At 54.6% G+C, this 17,804-nt stretch overlaps 1 protein-coding gene across 1 annotated transcript in view; it reads left to right on the forward strand.

Annotated features, from left to right (window-relative positions):
• Positions 1-16,905, forward strand: part of Coq8a (coenzyme Q8A) — a 30,789-nt gene extending 13,884 nt beyond the window's left edge. The window contains exons 2-15 of the mRNA XM_036201813.1: positions 841-1,026; positions 3,824-4,237; positions 4,486-4,552; positions 8,899-8,973; positions 11,667-11,789; positions 13,294-13,379; positions 13,487-13,627; positions 13,997-14,078; positions 14,183-14,276; positions 14,471-14,612; positions 14,806-14,913; positions 15,042-15,107; positions 15,300-15,386; positions 16,119-16,905. Coding sequence (XP_036057706.1) covers positions 850-1,026; positions 3,824-4,237; positions 4,486-4,552; positions 8,899-8,973; positions 11,667-11,789; positions 13,294-13,379; positions 13,487-13,627; positions 13,997-14,078; positions 14,183-14,276; positions 14,471-14,612; positions 14,806-14,913; positions 15,042-15,107; positions 15,300-15,386; positions 16,119-16,406 — 1,950 coding nt within the window. The 5' untranslated portion in view covers positions 841-849 and the 3' untranslated portion in view covers positions 16,407-16,905. The remainder of the gene's footprint in view (positions 1-840; positions 1,027-3,823; positions 4,238-4,485; positions 4,553-8,898; positions 8,974-11,666; positions 11,790-13,293; positions 13,380-13,486; positions 13,628-13,996; positions 14,079-14,182; positions 14,277-14,470; positions 14,613-14,805; positions 14,914-15,041; positions 15,108-15,299; positions 15,387-16,118) is intronic.
• The last annotated feature ends 899 nt before the right edge of the window (positions 16,906-17,804 follow it).

Genomic DNA, 17,804 nt, shown 5'->3' on the forward strand with positions numbered 1-17,804 from the left:
TGGCCTGCCCAGTTCTGCTGCCCGCCTTGGCCACCATGCTCCTTGGAGAGGCAGTGGGATCTCTGTTTTTTTTCTTTAGCTTCTAGCATGTTAACAGGACTTATCTTGGTCTATAACCATGCCTCAGGGGTAGTTAATGACCAACTAGGCCAGGCCCTAACTACTAACACTGTGGATACTGGATCTCAGCATCTCTGACCCTGACCTACATTAAGGAACACTTTCTGCTATGGTCAGCAGAGAGAAAGGGAGCAGGAGGTGCGCGGTGGAGGCAGGGAGCGGGCCTCCACAGCTTGTGTGGTGGCTTCCCCTGCCTTCTGTGCCTTTCTGCAGTTCTCAGTGCTGGATTGCAGTGTGGAAGCCCTGGCTTGCCTGTGGCTTGAGGAGGTCCTCTCAGCATCTCAGACTGTGGGTGACTGCGCTTCACTGGGCAGTGCACCAGTGATTTTGAAGAGGCAGACACCCCCAGTGATTGAGGCCCCGGGGAGAGGCACCGCTGCTCAGGGAGGGACCGCCTTTGCTTCATCACATCCTTTCGGTTCAGAGCAAAGAGCACCAGACTCGGAGTTAGTACACATGCTGAGTCCGGGTTCTGCCACAGCCCTGTGAGGTGTTTTTGAGGCCCAGGTGACAAAATGCATAGGCAGTGGTAAGTGCTGGTAGTGCTGACCGCTGCCCTGGGCCCTGTTCCTCTCCTCCTCTTCCGTTCACCTCAATCAAAAGGGGAGATCAGTGGAAAAACCAAACACCAGTTTTGCCTTCTGTTCAGAATCTGGGGACCTGCTCAGTGTCTGTCAGATGTGGTGATCTCTTTTCCTAATTTGGCCTCTTTTCTTCCAGCCCTGAAGGATGGCTGCTATGTTGGGGGATGCCATCATGGTAGCCAAAGGCCTTGCCAAGCTGACCCAGGCAGCTGTGGAGACCCACCTGCAGAACTTGGGCCTTGGTGGGGAGCTCATCTTGGCAGCCAGGGCCCTGCAGTCCACCGCTGTGGAGCAGATCAGCATGGTCTTTGGGAAGGTGCAGGTGAGAGGCCCCTTCCGGCAGTGGGTGCGGGGTGCTTGGAGACTTGGAGCTCCTAGTGAGACTGGGGAATGAGCCAGGACACAGACTTGTTGTAGCGGAGACTAGAGAGCACAGTGCCTGGTGCGTCCTGCTGTCCTTTTAGGGTAGGGTAGGACACTTAGGTGAGAATCTGGCTGTTACACTAGAATACCAGACTAGGAGGCTTAAATAGCACCTACTTGTCACAGTTCTAGAGGCTGTAAAGCCAAGGCTTTAGGGCTTGAGTAGACTTGACATTGATAAGGGCCCATTTCCTGGTCTCCTGGCTCTGTCCTCATGATGTAGTCACCTTCATGTACGAGCATGCTGAGTTAGGTTTCAGACATGCAGTCCACAGCAGGCCTCATGCATAGATCAGCCTGGCTCAACTGAGCCTTTGAAGGCCGCTCCTATAGGCAAGGCTTGCTGAGCCTCAGCCAAGACCCATGTGTTGTTTGCTGAAGGTGCTCCCTTCCAGGGTGGCGGCTAGCATAGCCCGAGTGAGGGCAGCATTCTTCTCCCCTTGTCCCTCCTGCTGTTGGGCCGAAGGTTACCCTTGTGCCAAGGTCCAGGAACCCTCAACGTCTTATATCAAGGGGTATTTTTTAAGCCAAAGCAGTGTCAGAATAGACTTGGCTATAGGTGTATGTGTGTGTGTGTGTGTGTGTGTGTGTGTGTGTGTGTGTGTGTGTGTGCGTGCGCGCACATCTGTGTCTGTGCGTGTATTTGTTTTGCAGAGATTGCCCTGTCTCTTTAGCATCTTGTGGCATGTCCTGCTGTCATGCTCAGGCTCCTCTGTGAGAGTACTGTTATTGTAACAGAGGTCCACAGACTGGGAGGCTTAAACAAGCACTTTCCCTCACAGTTCTGGATGAAGATCTCATGCTTCTCTGGATGTGATCTGTCGCAGGCCTCAGCCTCTGCTAGTTTTAGGTCCAGGATTCCTGGCCCTCCCCTCCTATGTTAGGTGACACAGTGTTCCTCACCCCACAGATGCCTTTATTTTTAGATGTCTTTATTCCTCTGTATTTGAGGTCCTTTACTGCTGATTGGCAGGTCCGTATGCTTACTCCTCTTTCTCAGGCTAAGGTTGCTGCGAGACTCGTGATTTATATGAAGTGATAGGGTGGGAACCCCTGTCCTTTCCTAGCCTTACTCCGGCTCTCGTCCTCCTGAGGTGGGCAGTGGAGTCCTGCCGGGCGCCGGTCCTTGGAAAGCCTGGAACCTGAGCTTGCTCTGGTGCTCTGGGTCACTCCAAAGTAAGACTGCGTGCAAGACCGGCCTCCTCCACCAGAGTGAGAGCTCCCTCCGAGGACCCCCCTCATTCCACCGTTCCTTTGTGTATGTGGAGTCTAGAGCAGGCAGGGCCACCTTCCCTTAGTCACCAGGGGACAGAAGATGGATTAGCCCACTGCCATGGAGAAGGCCCCCCTTCACTCCTTAATACTTGGGTTTGGGGTTCCTTTCTTCACCCTCGAGGTCTGAGGGATCTGATTGCTCTGGGAGCCCATGTGCCTCTAGCTGCCCAGGCACTTATTCACACATTCGTTCATCAGGTTCTTACAGGGCTGGGGCTCTTTCAGGCACTAGGGTCCCTTGTTGCCTGTAGGGTCCCCCAGCTACTTTAATAGCAGTTAATGAGACTAAGTGGTTGTAATCACAGGAGTTGTGGGACAGGGGACCCTGCTCCAGACTCTCCACACCAGGCCTTGCCTGACTGTGTGAGAAGTACCCAGAACCTGGTGTGACTTGTCTCTTCTACTCTGGGACTCTGGATAGCAGAGCAGGCCCTTGACCCCTGCTCTCCTGTTACCTCCTGGCCTTTTCCAGTCACATCAGCTCCCAGTCAGCTACTGCTGTGAAGTCAGAGTATCACCTACCCACTTCCACGGGAGCCAGGCTTGTTCTTTAGTCCTCAGAACATCTCAGGTAGCCAAGTGTGCACGCTCCAGGTTTCCCGCTGTTGCTGTGTGGCATGTGGACAGCACGTAGGCCACAGCATTTGCTCAGATGTCATTTGACCCGGGAACCTGGCCACAGGCCGCGCTCTCTTTAGGACACAGTGCTATTTAGTTATAGTCTTCACCAGCAGTTTCTGGGGCTTTGCCTGGAACTCTGTCACCGTTTGACAGTGGGAGTCCTATTTTCAGATGCGAACATCACTGAGAAGGGTTAGGAACTTGTTCAAGTTCATTCAAGGTTAAAAATCAGAATGAATCTGGGCTTGAAGTTTGAACCTATAACTCACAAAGGAAACATGGGTGTCCTCTGCCCCCTTTCTCCATGTCTCAGATTCACAGGGACAGCCAGGCTCTGACCTCCTCTGCCAAGAACCTCTTAGCTGCACACCAGGGCCAATGGTAGGGTCTGTCTGCAGTGAGGTGTTGCAGAACCCAGTGTCTCCATCTGTGGCTCCTTTTACCACTCACTGGCCTCTTTCTTAGGCGTCTTGTCTTTTGTCCTGGTTTCTCTCCTGAAAGCCCCGAGGACTCGGAGTTGCCCCTGCTTTATAGGTGAAGCACTCATTGCTAGAGTGATGTGCGTCTTCCTCAGGCCTGTTTGGGTGCTCAGTGGTGTGTCTAGCTGCCTGCCTGAGATCACAGCAGTTCTGGAAGAAGCAGGCTGGAGCTGTCTGCTGCCTCCTAGGCTGTGAAGGAACCTCGGGTCTTAGGCATAGCATTACCTTTGGAGGGATAGAGAGGGCTGGTTGGCAGTCAGATGTGGTATCCTCACTAGGAGTTCCAGCCCTGCCCCTCACACTGGCCTTTGTTTTCTGCAGGGTCAGGATAAGCATGAAGAGTCATATGCCACCGAGAACTTTGAAGATCTGGAGGCTGAGGTTCAGTTCTCCACACCACAGGCAGCTGGAGCCTCCCTGGACTTCTCTGGAGCCTCTTCCCCGGACAAGTCACTATCTTCATCCCTGGGTCATGCCCACAACGAGGGCCCAGCTCCCACCTACGTTTCTAGTGGACCCTTCAGGGAAGCAGGCCTCTCGGGACAGGCCACTTCCCCTATGGGCAGAGTCAATGGGAGGCTCTTTGTAGATCGCAGAGACTTGTTCTTGGCCAATGGCATCCAGCGAAGATTCTTCCACCAGGACCAGTCCCCTGTGGGGGGCCTCACGGCTGAAGACATTGAGAAGGCCCGGCAGGCCAAGGCTCGCCCTGAGAGCAAGCCACACAAGCAGATGGTGGGTCTGAGAGGCAGCATGGTTGCACCTGGGTGGTCCCCACTTCCAGTGGGGCTGGTGTTGGCCCTTATTTTGCTCCCTACTTGGGGTGCTGTGTCATGAGGAATTCGGTGGCCTTTTGGTACAGTGCTGCATGCTGGAGTGGCTGCAGGGGGAGTGGAGGGGGGTACAGGCAGCATGGGCCTCGGTTGCCTTGTCTCACCTGTCAGCTTTGACAACTCCATAGGTTTCTTTTGTCTTTCCTCCAGCTCAGTGAGCGGGCTCGGGAGCGGAAGGTGCCAGTTACCCGGATCGGGCGGTTGGCCAACTTTGGAGGTGAGGTGGCCACGTTCCCCATGCTGTCCCTCCCCTACTGCCCTGCTCTGTTTGTCCCCGTTGAGTGGAGGTGGCCGCTGTACATTAAGGTGGAAGTGGTTGGGAAGCAAGCCATGTGCCAGTATTGGAGAGCGTGTGGCAGTGTTGCCCATGAACTAGCTGTTAAGGGTCTCGATGTTCCCATGGGTGTGGTGACCTGGTAACTGGATTCTGGCACCATCTTGGCTTATCCTTGGGCCTGGTGTGTGACTGAATCTTGCCATGAGCTCCAGCTTGGTCTACTTGGCGGGCCTTGCTCAGGGCAGTCTTTGCTGGAAGGAACTGAGCCTGTTAGCTCCCTAGATAGAGGACTTTTTGTCCTGGGACCAGCCATTTGGGGGCCCATCAGATCCCATAGGCCTGAAGCTGTTAACGTGATGATATTCACAGACTGTGACCCTTTGTTGCTGTCAGTTAAAGCCATTTCAGTTCGCTACAGTGTTGGGGCTCCATTTCCCTTGTCCTCTCGTGAACAGCCTTTGAACGTACCACACCTCTGCTCTTTTGGGAAGACACTCACATACTGTAGGTGGGTACCCACTGCTCATCTGCAGAGTCCTGTTAGGAGTGCTGGCCATTCGCAGTGGGGTGCTCTGACATGGGTTTCTGGAGGTACCATTTCTTAAGGTTTAGCTGTCCTCAGTAGGTTCTCCAGGCAATGTAGATAATGAAAGAATAGTTTGGGTGGCTTCTTTCACACACTGACCTTGGCCGGATGGTTAGGTACGGAACAGGTCTGATGGGTTCATGATGCTGTTGGTGTTGAGTTGGTTAGGGAGGCCCAGGACCTTCTGTGGACCCTTCTCTGGGAAATACACTGTCTTCTGTATTGCATCTGTATCAATTGCTTTTTCCCTCACTGCTGACAAAACATGTCCGAACCCACAGGAGGTTTAGAGGGGTCACGCTGCCTTCGTGTGACTGTTTCTGGGCCTGGAGTGAAGCAGTCCATCATGGTGGGTGGAGTATATGGTAAAGCAAATTCTTCACCTTGCGTTGGGCAGGAAATAGACTGTAACAGGAACAGTCTGGGAAGAATATGCCCTCAAAGATTCAGCCCCAGTGGGGTAGCTGCTGTTCTGCACAGTTACAGAGGAGGGAGCTGAGCCCAGACCTCTGTCTTGTACGGGGATGTCTGAGCTGCCTGTCCTATAACTAGGTTCCTCCCTTCACATGTAGCCAGCAGAGGACCTGTTAGGTCTTCAGCTCTTCTAGTCCAGTTCTGGGAACAGGAGGCCAGGCCCTGAGGCCCTGAGAGAAGAAGCCGCAGGGTGCTCTCTCCCTCCATTTTCTTCCTCTTCCTCTTGTACCTGGGCTGTGGCTCCTGTCTAGGACCCTGACTTCTCTGGGATTGAGAATGCTGTCAGATGCCAGGTATTCTTCTAGGAGACTGTTAATAACCTAGAAGCAGAGGACAGAACCCATGTCCATCTGTCTGCTCTATGTGGACTTTCTTAACAGACTGAGCGAGCATGTGTGTTAATTAAAGTGGGTTTGGGGCTGAGGATGTGGTTCAGTGGGTAGAGACTTGCCTAGCACACACAAGACGCTGGGTTTCATCCTGAGTTTTTTTTTTTTTTTTTTTTTTAAAAAAAGGATAGAAGCCGGGCCTGGTCTCTCAGGCCTCCTGTCTCTTGTCTGGCTGCTTCTGCAGAGGCCCCTGTCAGCCTTGCTGCGTGCACAGGCCCTAGAGTTTCAGCAGGCGGAGCCGGCACCAGCAGGAGCAGTGACTGCTGTCCCGTGTCACCTGTCCTGCTCATGAAGGACTCTGTTGTTGAGAGCTGTTGAGCTTCCTTCACCTCTGGTGACTGGGAAGAAGTGGGGTGACTGCTTCTCTGGTGACCTGAGGGCCCAGAAGAGGCTCCTGCCCTGGACACAGCTCACTGTGCCTCTCCTTGCCTGCAGCAGAGCTCAGTGCCCTGCCCCTTCCCTTCCGGCCTTGAGGAGAAAACTGTGGGAACTTTCTGTGTCTGGGCAGTGTGCTGTTCCAGGCCAGGAGGGAGGCTGCCAGCAGCCCTTTCCTCCTCCCGGGGACATGCAGACCATGGACCACAGCAGGAGAGGCCGTGCTGGTGAGGTCCTTGGCTACTACAGGAGCGGGGTACCTGAAGGTGGCAGGGAAGGACAGCTGAGGTCCCCTCTTCTCAGTAGTTACCCCAGGTCCACCTGGCTCTGGATGCAGGCCGAGCTGGGCAGGGGATTCCAAGAATCACATTTCACAGGGCCTGGTGGGGGCAGGGTGGTTCATTCTGGGTGTGCAGAACTGTGGAGGCCAAGTTCACCATTGCTGGCTGGCTGAGCTTGTTTTTACCACCTGGTCTGCCTGCTGCAGGGAGCCTATGCCTCATTTGGCAGCCCCTGGTCCTGCTGTTGCTACTGAGGAGCCTGAGGCCTCTCCTTCCTGGAATGTTCTTCAGGCATTTGTTTAGTAACAGTGCTCCCCATTGTAGAGCCTGTGCTTTGCCCAGGACGCCAGAAACAGCCAGGGACAGCTTGACACAGCGCTGAGTGCAGCCAGGGTATGTATAGGAGAGCTTTGAGTGTTTATGTGACGTCATCTGCCTTTTCCGTGGGCTTGTCTCAGGATGTGCTCTCAGCAGAAAAGACTGTAAAGGGACATTGGTGAAGGTTAATGTTGCCTGTTCTCCTTCCTTTTGTAAGTTAGATGTTGTGCTGGGTAGGTGAGGGAGACAGGCGGTGGGAAGTTAATGTTTAATCAGGACTCTAGTGCCCAGTGCCCAGGGCCCTCCAGACTGGCACAGATAGAGGAGCGTTAAAGAGAACCGTGCTGGTGCCTGCCCCCACCAGGCAGCCATATTAACCTCTATCCCAGTGCACCAGCATGTCTCTGGGGTGTCTGAATCATGTCTCTGGGCATTACGGGCCCTGCGGCTGCTTCCTGTTTCACTTGTCCTGCCTCCTGGTGTGGTGTGCTGTGCATGTGTCTTCCCATGGATTTGAAGACCGTACACACCCACAGATGGGAACTGCCTTTAATTTTTAGATTGATTTCTGTTTTACATATGCTAGGTTAAATGCATTAGAACTCACTCTCCATGTTTCTGCTTGCCTTTTAAAACGGACTAACAGGAAATTTAAAGTCATTAGAACTCACTCTCCATGTTTCTGCTTGCTTCTAAAACGGACTAACAGGAAATTAAAGTCATGCATGCAGTTGACACGAGACTTTTACCACCACTGGCTTGATTGTTTTGTGGTGCCCTGGACCTGAGAGTGTGGGCACTTTACACCTGTAGTTCTCTTAGGGACCCTGAGGAAGGAGCCTGTTAGAGCGGTAAAGTAGCGTGCACTGCCACCTAGTGGCAGATAAGCTGTATTACTAAATGTGTAAAAGAATTGCGTTTAACTGAAGTGCATTTAAAAATTATTTACGTACTTGTGGGTGGGTTGTTTTTTTTTTTTTTAAACAAAGCTTCATCATATACTTCTGAATACACGGAAGTTTTCTTTATATCCTCAGCTGGCCTTGAACTGTGGCCGACCTCCTGCCTCTGCCTTCCAAATGCTGGGATAACAGGCATGTGTGGCGATGCCCAGCTTTTTTTTTTTTTTTCCATGAGATAAGTTTTTCAGTAAATCCAATGTTTTTCTTTAATGCATTTTTATTATAGACAGGCTGGAGAACACCACGCCTCACCCTGTCCCTGGGTGGGGAGCCTGCCCTGGACAGCCTTTGCGAAGGGAACTCCAAGGAAGGTGTGGGTCTGAGACAGACTTCCGGGCTCTCTGCCTGGACTCAGTAGTACCTGCCCGGAGGGAGGGCAGGGCCTGAGGCTACTGTTCATCAGCAATGCCGCCAGCGTGGGAGTGGGGGTGGGGCGGGTCTGTTCCGGCCCTGTGGGCTTCGGCTGGGTCACCCCATGTTTTTGCTGTTGTGGAACATTCCAGCTGTTTTCCAGTGCTACAGTGAAAGCTTAGGTGCGTCAAGACCACTGGACCCTCTTGCAGACTTGAAGCGAGTGGTCTGCTCTGGTAGTATTGCCCGGAAGTGGCCCGGAGACCATGCCTGATCCATCTTCCTTCTTGTGCCGGCCCCTCCCTCCCAATATGGAGTCTGTTTGTGTTCCCTTGAGTGTGTGGGTTGTCAGAGGCGATCCGTGAGAGCTGTGCCAACTCAGGAAGCACTTGTCTCAGACCACCAGTGTGTGTCCTCCTTACTCACCCCCTTTCAGAACGCTGGAGCCCAGCAAGGCCTGGTGCACCCAAGTAGTATCTGCCTGCTGCTGCCCAGGCCTGGAGGCGGGCTGGTCTCAGCCACTCAGGCATCTGCTTTCTCGTCCTTCCAGGTCTGGCCGTAGGTCTGGGCTTTGGGGCACTGGCTGAAGTTGCCAAGAAGAGCCTGCGTCCCGAAAACTCCACAGGTGAGCAGGGCGTTGCGTAGAAGAAGGGTGCATGGCCTTAGAAGGCCTAGCCTCCAGCCCACCTCTGTTCCGGGAATGTCAGCCACCAGGGACCACCCCTTGTCCAGCTGCAGGAGCCCTCTCACAAGAGTTAGTTGATGTAGATGGTGCTCCTGGGGTGGCGTGCCTGTTCGTCCTGGGGTGGCGTGCCTGTTCGTATGGGTGGACTTGACTTGCTCCAGAGAGTTGGAGGATGGGAGGTTGCTCCCCTCATCCCCAGCTGGTCACCCAGCCCTTCTGGCTCCCTCTGGCTGCCCACCGCCTACTCCCACCAGCATATGCACCTTCACACTCACCCGCCTGCCCTTGCCTGCCTGCACCCACCTTTTGTTCCTGCTCTCCCTTCCTGCCCTGCTCTTGAGGAGCTTTGCAATTGTCCTCTGGCTAAGACAGATAGATGCACAGGGCTCCCTCCTTCCCTGTGCTGGGGATGTAGCCATCGGCATCTAGGACAGGCCCACTGTACCCCTCTCCCACATTGACCATGACCCAGAGATGCTGGGACCATTCCAGAGTGTTGGTCTCTGAGAAAAAGGTCAGACCATCTCCGTTTTCTGCCTCCCAGGACCGGGTCCATCAGGCTTTTCTGGAACACAAGTTGAGTGGCCACTCATGTCTGTACAATCTAGGGAATGTTCTGCATTCAGGCCCCACAAAACATCAGGGACTTCCTGATGCTGGGATGCTGGCTGAGGAAGGAGCCAGAGGATGCCATGTGAGCTTCTGTCTGAGAGTAGGTGACTAGGAGTTTCCCCAGCAGGGCCATTAAGGATCCAGGGCTGTTAGTGGATTTCTCAAAATGTATTTGAGGTTCTGGGCTGAGCACCTTTGCCCTGGCCCTGCTTCAGGACTGCAGTCTCGTTAAGGGCTCTTACAGCTCTCATCCCTGTTTACGGGGCCTCGTGATGCCATGCTTCGTTGTTCTTACCAGCTCCCCAGGCCGCACCTCCCTCATGGGGTTCTCTCTTCTGGAAAGAGGACATAGACCCCAGTCCTAGGATGAACACCTCTTATGTCCTTGGGAGGAGTCCGAGGACAGGGGATTTAGCATGGGTATTTTTAGTGCTGGTGCTGAAATACTTTGGGATGTGAAGCCTGTTATTTCTCTGGATGAGAAGCTAGCCTTCCCAAGAGCCAGCACCCCCTGCTGGCTGCTTCCCACTCTACCTTGTCTAAGTGGAGAGGGGGCCAGCCTGGCTCCAAGGGCATAGCTGGTGTTCTTTTTTAGGGACTGTGGTAACTGAGGTTTAGATTACATTAGCCCTGCCAGTAGGTCCTGAGGCTTCAGCCAGGGTTAAGTGACCTTGGGCAGATCCTGACTTGCTCTGACTTCCTAATCTGCCTAGCATGACTTGACCTTGAGGATACTGTCTAGGGTAGCAAGCTCTGCCCTTGGAGGCCCTGTCCTGCATTGGGCATACCACCATGTTTCTGGGCTTGTCCTGGCTGGCCTAGGCCATTCTGGGTAGGGGACATGCCTCTAGCCTGTGAGGATCAGTCCATGTTGGTGATGAGATGTCTAGGAAAGCTCAGTTGGGCCAGACACTGTCTCCATGTAGCAGGAGATGGGGACTCCACTGAGGTGTGGTTTGTGTATAGATAATTCCATTATACCTGGAATTAGTGGCCTTGCATGTGTTTACCCCCTCTGCTATCCCAGGGGCTGGAGAAGACAGAAGAAGGCTGCCCCCCCACTCTTGGCTCTGCCTTCTGCTGTTGGGCTCACTTACCTGATTGGTCCTACCCCAGGGTTGTAGGTAGGCCTTGGGGCAGCCCAGACTTGCTGTGGAGTGATCCTCTAACCCCGCATATCTTGTCCTCCTGTCTCAACCGAGGAGTGAGCGCAGCCCTCACCATGTCTGGACACTCTCCTCCCATGTAGCCCCCTTCTCTGACTTGTGCAAGGGCAGTTGTTACGCACTCTGCCCCTGGCCTGCCAGGCCTGTGGCTGTAAGCTGAAGAAGCTGCCAGGTGCTGAGGAGGGCCTCTCTGACCCAACAACTCATAAAGGTAGCAAAAGCCCTGAGTGTCCCAGAGCCGGGGAGGACAGAGGGCTCTGGAGTCAGACCCCTGTTTGGACCGGTTCCCGCCTTGTCCCAGGGTAATCTGGTCTGTGGGCAGAGCGATGATGCTCTTTAGCTACTCTGATGCTGGCAGCAGAATTCATCTGGCACTGTCAGCTCCCTGGTGCCACCACCCTGTGTACTGGAAGGGGTTGTGTATGAGCCAGCTGGCTGTGCCAAGCTGTGGGGCAGAGGGGAGAAACAATGCCCGTAGACTGTGCTGTCCTTGACCCTTGAGGATGGAGCTCTTACTGCCGCAAGGACCCATGGGGCAAATGCACAATGCCCTGGTGCTCCAGAGACCCTCCAGCCAGGGCAGATAAGGTGGAGGCTTGGCTCTTGTCTTCCAGGTACTGCTAAGGAGTCTCCTAGCCCTCCTGCCAGACTTGCCCGACTAGCAGGGGAGACAGACAGACCTTCCTGGCCGTGGAGGGCTGTGGAGGATATGCGTAGGGACTTGAAATTTCCTTGCTGTTTCTGTGGACACCCAGTTGTGTATATAGCCCGAGTGTCTGTGCCCAGGCATCATGAAGGTTTCTCCCAGGCATCCTTCCTAAACCCTGCATGTATGCTGATCCCCCTGCCCCTCAGGGAAGAAGGCCGTGCTGGACTCTAGCCCCTTCCTGTCCGAGGCGAATGCAGAGCGTATTGTGAGTACCCTGTGCAAGGTGCGCGGGGCAGCACTGAAGCTGGGCCAGATGCTGAGCATCCAGGGTGAGTGAGTGGAGGGCTTGGCCCTGCACCCGCTTGTGGATACCCAATTGCGGGCAGTGGTGGGAGGTATCGTGGGTAGGTGTGGGAAGGAGATCTGCTAGGCAGTCCTGGGACATGGGGATGTTTACATCATGTTCACTAGGAGCCAAGAGCATGTTTCTTGTCTCTGGGTGGGCGTTTTGAGAAACTCAAGAGGCTGTCTTGAATTTCAGCATGGCAGCCTGGCCCTGCCACCCTGTGGTGTTGGTCACTGGGAGCTAGTGGAGGAGCTTATAGTTCAGCTTTGGGGACCAGTGTGTGACCTCAGAGGAGACTGGGCAGGCAGAGTGAGGGGAGGGCCTGCATTGGGGGAAGCCTTGGGCTTCCTGATGCCCTGAATGGCAAGGTGTGAGAACAAGGTAGGCTTACTGCCTTGACTAGGTCCAGCTCTCAGGGTGCTGTTGGGTGTGGAGTCATGCAGCTGGGCATAGACCTTCTGGAAAGTGTGTGGACAGCACATACCTGGAGCCCAGTGATGCTCACGTCAGGCCCAGTGTGGTTTGATATCTGGAAATGTAGAGGAAGGAAAACTCAGTGGGCTAGTAGGGTCAGGAGCTGGGCCGCAGGGCCAAAGCAAGCGGGATGCAGTGGTGAGACACGCTAGGGGTGTGGGGGCCACAGCTGTTAGCCCTCCCGGGTCTTTGGAAAATCAAGCACGTGGAGGGGGAGCAAACGGTCTTCGTTACTTGTCTGTTGTGTGATGAGACACCATGACAAGGCGGTTAGAGGAGAGAGGGTGTGGGAGCATTTCAGAGGTTAGAGTCCGTGACTGTCATGGTGGAGACAGGCAGGCAGACACTGGTGCAGCAGCTGAGAGCATACATCTTCATCCACAGGCATGGGGGGGGGGGGGGGGGGCACTAACTGGGAATGCTGTGGGCTTCTGAAACCTCAAAGCCCACGCCCAGTGACACATCTCCTAATCCTTCCCCAACCGTCCCACCAATGAGTTTTCCAATATGAGCCTACGGGGCCATCCCCTTTAAAGCACCCCCATGTGTCCATGGTGCCACATTAGGCAGGAAGGACGTGCACAGCCAAAGGGTCATTCAGATCAGGGGCATTTTTAAATTCTCAGGTATAAAAACGTTGCCTACCTCTCAGGTCATAGGGATGAGTTCAGGCCTCCTGGCTGCTCCTCTGGGGTGGAGGTGGGGACAGGAAGCTTCTGTAGCTGTATACAAAGGCTTGTGTCTTGCATTGGTTGGCACTTTACTGGTGTGCCCATCCCAGCACTGAAGACCCTTGTGCCACTAGAGTCCCAGCCTGGAGTCTGTGTGCCAGGAGGAAGCTGAGGCTGGGTCTGTCATTGTGTCCGAGCTTCAGGTCCCAGCACGAGGGAAGGTCATGTTTGGTGGCCCTGTCCTACCCGGGAGGCCACGCTGTCAGTGGTACCTGGGCAGCCTGCTGGCCTGTGGCATCCCTCCCTAATGGAAGCCCCACTCTGACCTCCCTTGCTGTCCAGATGATGCCTTCATCAACCCTCACCTGGCCAAGATCTTCGAGCGGGTTCGGCAGAGCGCCGACTTCATGCCACTGAAACAGATGACGGTAAGGTTTGCAGGGGGGAAATGAGGGGTCTGGGGACCAAGCTGGGTGCACATCTGGGTACCCCAGCTAACCAGGCCCTGCTCCTGTCTTCCCTGGCCTCTTTGCAGAAAACCCTCAACAATGACCTGGGCCCCCAGTGGAGGGACAAGCTGGAGTACTTTGAGGAGCGGCCCTTTGCAGCTGCCTCCATAGGGCAGGTGCATCTGGCCCGCATGAAGGGTGGCCGTGAGGTGGCCATGAAGATCCAGGTAGGTGCTCCATGTGGAGTGTGCCTGTCCACCCATGATTTCAGAGGGTGGGGCCTTTCCCATGTCTCCTGAGATGCCCTGTCTGTCTGTCCTTAGCATCTGGCCCTGGGTGAGTGTTTGCTAGGTGAGAGGGTAAGGGGATGAAGCTGTGTCTTAACCATCTTGGGGCCTATGCTGGAACCAGCTGCTTTTTCTGGGGGTAGAGTAAGGAAAAATGGAGAGCAGGGTGGTGACAGGTCAGGTCATGACAACCTTGTTTTAGTCTTGGCTCTTTCATTCAAGGATCTGTCCCCAAGTGGCTGGGAAGCTAATGGGCAGGGGCAGCTTGCCTCGATGCCTCCCCAGGTAACTGCCCTTCTCTCCTTGCAGTACCCTGGTGTGGCCCAGAGCATTAACAGTGACGTCAACAACCTCATGGCTGTGCTGAACATGAGTAACATGCTTCCAGAAGGTCAGGCTGGGCTGCAGGCATGAGGTGGGCGGGTTGCGTTCTGGGAATGCCAGTGGAAAAGCCTGTAGAGCCCCCGTCCCACCTGATGCCCGTTTCTGGCACAGGCCTGTTCCCTGAGCACCTGATCGATGTGTTGAGGCGGGAACTTGCCCTTGAGTGTGACTACCAGCGTGAAGCTGCGTATGCCAAGAAGTTCAGGTGTGGCTCTTACGGGCCCCTGGGAGGCTGAGGGGTACTGGACTGGGCAGGCTCCTCTGTTTCTAAGGGTGGATGGCCCTGGGGCCAGGGTGTGGCCACATCCTCCCCCTGCAGAGTAGGTTCCCTCCTGGGTTTGCTCTCCACTTGGAGGCTGTGGAGGGTCCAGACTGGATGTGAGCTCCATCTCCACACAGGGAGCTGCTGAAGGACCACCCCTTCTTCTTTGTGCCTGAGATTGTGGATGAGCTATGCAGTCCCCATGTGCTGACCACCGAGTTGATATCAGGCTTCCCTTTGGACCAGGCGGAAGGGCTGAGCCAGGAAGTCCGGAATGAGGTGTGTCAAGCTGTGCTGAGCTGTTGTGCTGGGAACCCAATGATGTGAACAGAGACCCTAAGCCCTTCCTGGGGAGGTTGGACAAGGGGGTGATGACTGCATCCTTCTGTTGGGGTGGGATTCAGGAGGCAAAGACTTTGGAGGTCACAAGGCAGTCAGTGTTGCCTGACCCAGGTTCCTACCCTGCCCCCAGATCTGCTACAACATTTTGGTGCTGTGTCTGAGAGAGCTGTTTGAGTTCCATGTCATGCAGACTGACCCCAACTGGTCCAATTTCTTTTATGACCCTCAGCAGCACAAGGTAAGCCCCAGCTGAGCCTCACATGAAGGTCTCCACAGAGACCTGGGAGCTCAGATCTCAAGTGGCCCTCCTCTCTCTGCTCTCTAGAGCCATAGGGCAGAACTTGAGTGTTGTATCTCCATCTGTAGGTGGCTCTCCTGGACTTTGGGGCAACTCGGGAATATGACAGATCCTTCACTGACCTCTACATTCAGGTAAGACCGGGAATGGAGCCTTGGCCCATGTATTTGAGGCCAAGAGCCAGTGCTGGGGATGGAAGTATGGGAGAGCCTCCTGGAGTTGGCCATAGCCTGTCAGGTCCACCTAGCTGGCTGTGGATTTCAGGCCAAGGGTTGGCAGGCACAAAGAGGATTGTAGTAGGGCAGGAGCCTCTCTCTTCTACCCAGGTCATCCGGGCTGCTGCTGACCAGGACAGGGAGGCAGTGCTGAAGAAATCCATAGAGATGAAATTCCTCACTGGCTATGAGGTCAAGGTGAGTGAACCACCCAGGCTAACATTGGGAGGTCCAGGCCCAGCTCCCTGTAGACACAGCTGTCTTTCCTTAGTACCTGAGCACCAGCTGCTCTTGGAGGCCTCCTTATGCCCAGCATTCTGACAACTTGGCACTCTGCGGGAAACATGCGGAGTGGAGCACAACCGTCTTGCTTAGGGTTACCACTCACCCTGGCCGCCAACAGGCAGGGGCTGGCTTACCTGGGTGGGCAGAGTGCCCAAGCCTTTAGTCTCTTCACCTTCCCTGACCTGGGTTCACACCCACTGATAGGAGTGTACCATCAGGATGGGCGTACATTCCAAGCCGACCTCCTGCTTCCGGTGTGCAGCTGGCATGATCTGTCTCCACCTGGGTGGCCTTGTCCCTTCAGTGCTCTGCTGATAGGCACTCCTCACGCGTCCTGTGCCTGGCAGGGGACTAGCCTCAGAGTGGCCTGGCCCTGCCTAGTCTGGGATCTGTAGTTTAACTTTGGGAAGACACTCTACCCCGGAAGACACTCTACTTCCACTCACATGGAAGCCAGTTAGTGGTCTCGTGTCTGCCTGCTTCTGGAGGGTTGGGGTCGTACCTGTTACCGTTGGTGATAGAACCAAACCACCCTGTCACTTCTCTGGTGTCCTCCAGACCTGGGAACTTGGTTCTAAGATGAGAAACTGGTAGGACCTGGGGCTGGGAGTTCTAACCCAGTCTCCTCTGCCCTTCTTGGTGCAGGCCATGGAGGATGCCCACCTCGATGCCATCCTCATCCTGGGGGAAGCCTTTGCTTCAGAAGAGCCCTTCGACTTCGGCACCCAGAGCACCACCGAAAAGATCCATAACCTGATCCCGGTCATGCTGAAGCACCGCCTCATCCCTCCACCCGAGGAGACCTACTCTCTACACCGCAAGATGGGCGGGTCTTTCCTCATCTGCTCCAAGCTGAAGGCCTGCTTCCCCTGCAAGGCCATGTTTGAGGAGGCCTACAGCAACTACTGCAGGATGAAGTCCGGGGTGCAGTAGAGTGGGCGTGGGCCAGGCTAATGGGCCATGCCCTCCTTCAGGCTCGGCCAGGCGGAAGGGGGGTGTCGAGCAGGAGCCACAGCCTCCACAAGGAGGAAGTGAGCAGCGCGGAGACCCGCCATTGCTTCTGCACTGTCCAGCCAAAAAGGCAGTCTGTCTGTCCACCAGGAACACAGAACAAAGCAAGACTGACGGCTAGCTGGCCATGTAGAATGGAGCTTTGTGTGTTTCTAGGTGAGCTTGTGTCCCTGCCCTTTGCCACCCCAGCCTGTGGCCTGGAACTAGCAGCTCAGGACAGTAGGGCAGCCACCCTAGCTGGGTCTCAGCATGGACAACAGATCCTTTTCAAGGGCAAAGCAGGGCTGTCACTGAAGGAGCAGCGGGCTCCAGCATGTTCCAAGAGAGGTAGTTACTACCCCGCCCCAGGGGATCAACACAGGCTCTGTTTGTTTATATGTCTTGTAATCACACGTCTAATAAAGTGTGTTGGGGACTACCATTTCCTATGTGTTCTGTGGATCCTGGGAATGAGGTGGCTCTACTTATGACCTGGATGGTGGGCTTTACCTATACAGGTCTCTGCTCCAGAATATCTGTTGCTCTTGGTGGGGATAGAACATGGCAGCACAGGCAGACATGCCAGGGCTTCACTGGCACTGGTGATTGAGCCTAACGCCTTCCAGATGTGAAGCAAGTAGTCCACCTGAGTTGTACCCTCAGCCCTTTCACTTTTGAGACAAGCTCTCAATAAGCTGCTCAGGCAGACCTTGAACTTGTAATCCTCTTGCTTAGCCTCCCAAGTAATTAAGATCACAAATTTGAGCCACTAGGCTTCTTAGGCAGTTTAGAGAAAACAAGCTTGTTGGGTTCAGTGGCTAGAGAAGAGCAGGCACTAAGAGGTGGGACTTGGGACAGGAACAGTGCCCCTTAAAGTCCATGCTATGTCTGTCCTGACTTGGGGCCTGGCTGACTACCACCCCGGTACCAAATGGCTCACTGGGCCTTTTAGGAAGTTTGACTGGAACATGATGCTCTTGTCCATGTCACAGACTATTTCTTTGTGGAAAGTCCGCCAAGTCCTGTCTCCATAGATGCTGCCTATGAGGCCCAGGGTAACCTTCGGATCTGCAAGAGTCCCAGTGGCTACAGGGGCCTGAGAGACTTATCCGTGTGCCATCACTGTAACTCACCAAAACAGGGGTCCAGTGCTTCTAGGTAGCCATTTACCACAGCAGCAATCAAGATGCTCCCAGCTTCACTCCAGACAACCTTGCATCTCAAGTGCCTTCGGAGTGTGGCCCAGCAGAACCCAGGAGATGTTCTTAGTAAAGGACGGGAGCTGAACACTTCCAGGGATTTGAATGTTATTCCTACCTGAGCTCCAAGGGCAACTTACGA

This window comes from Onychomys torridus, chromosome 11 (assembly GCF_903995425.1).
Source record: "Onychomys torridus chromosome 11, mOncTor1.1, whole genome shotgun sequence".
NCBI lineage: Eukaryota > Metazoa > Chordata > Mammalia > Rodentia > Cricetidae > Onychomys > Onychomys torridus.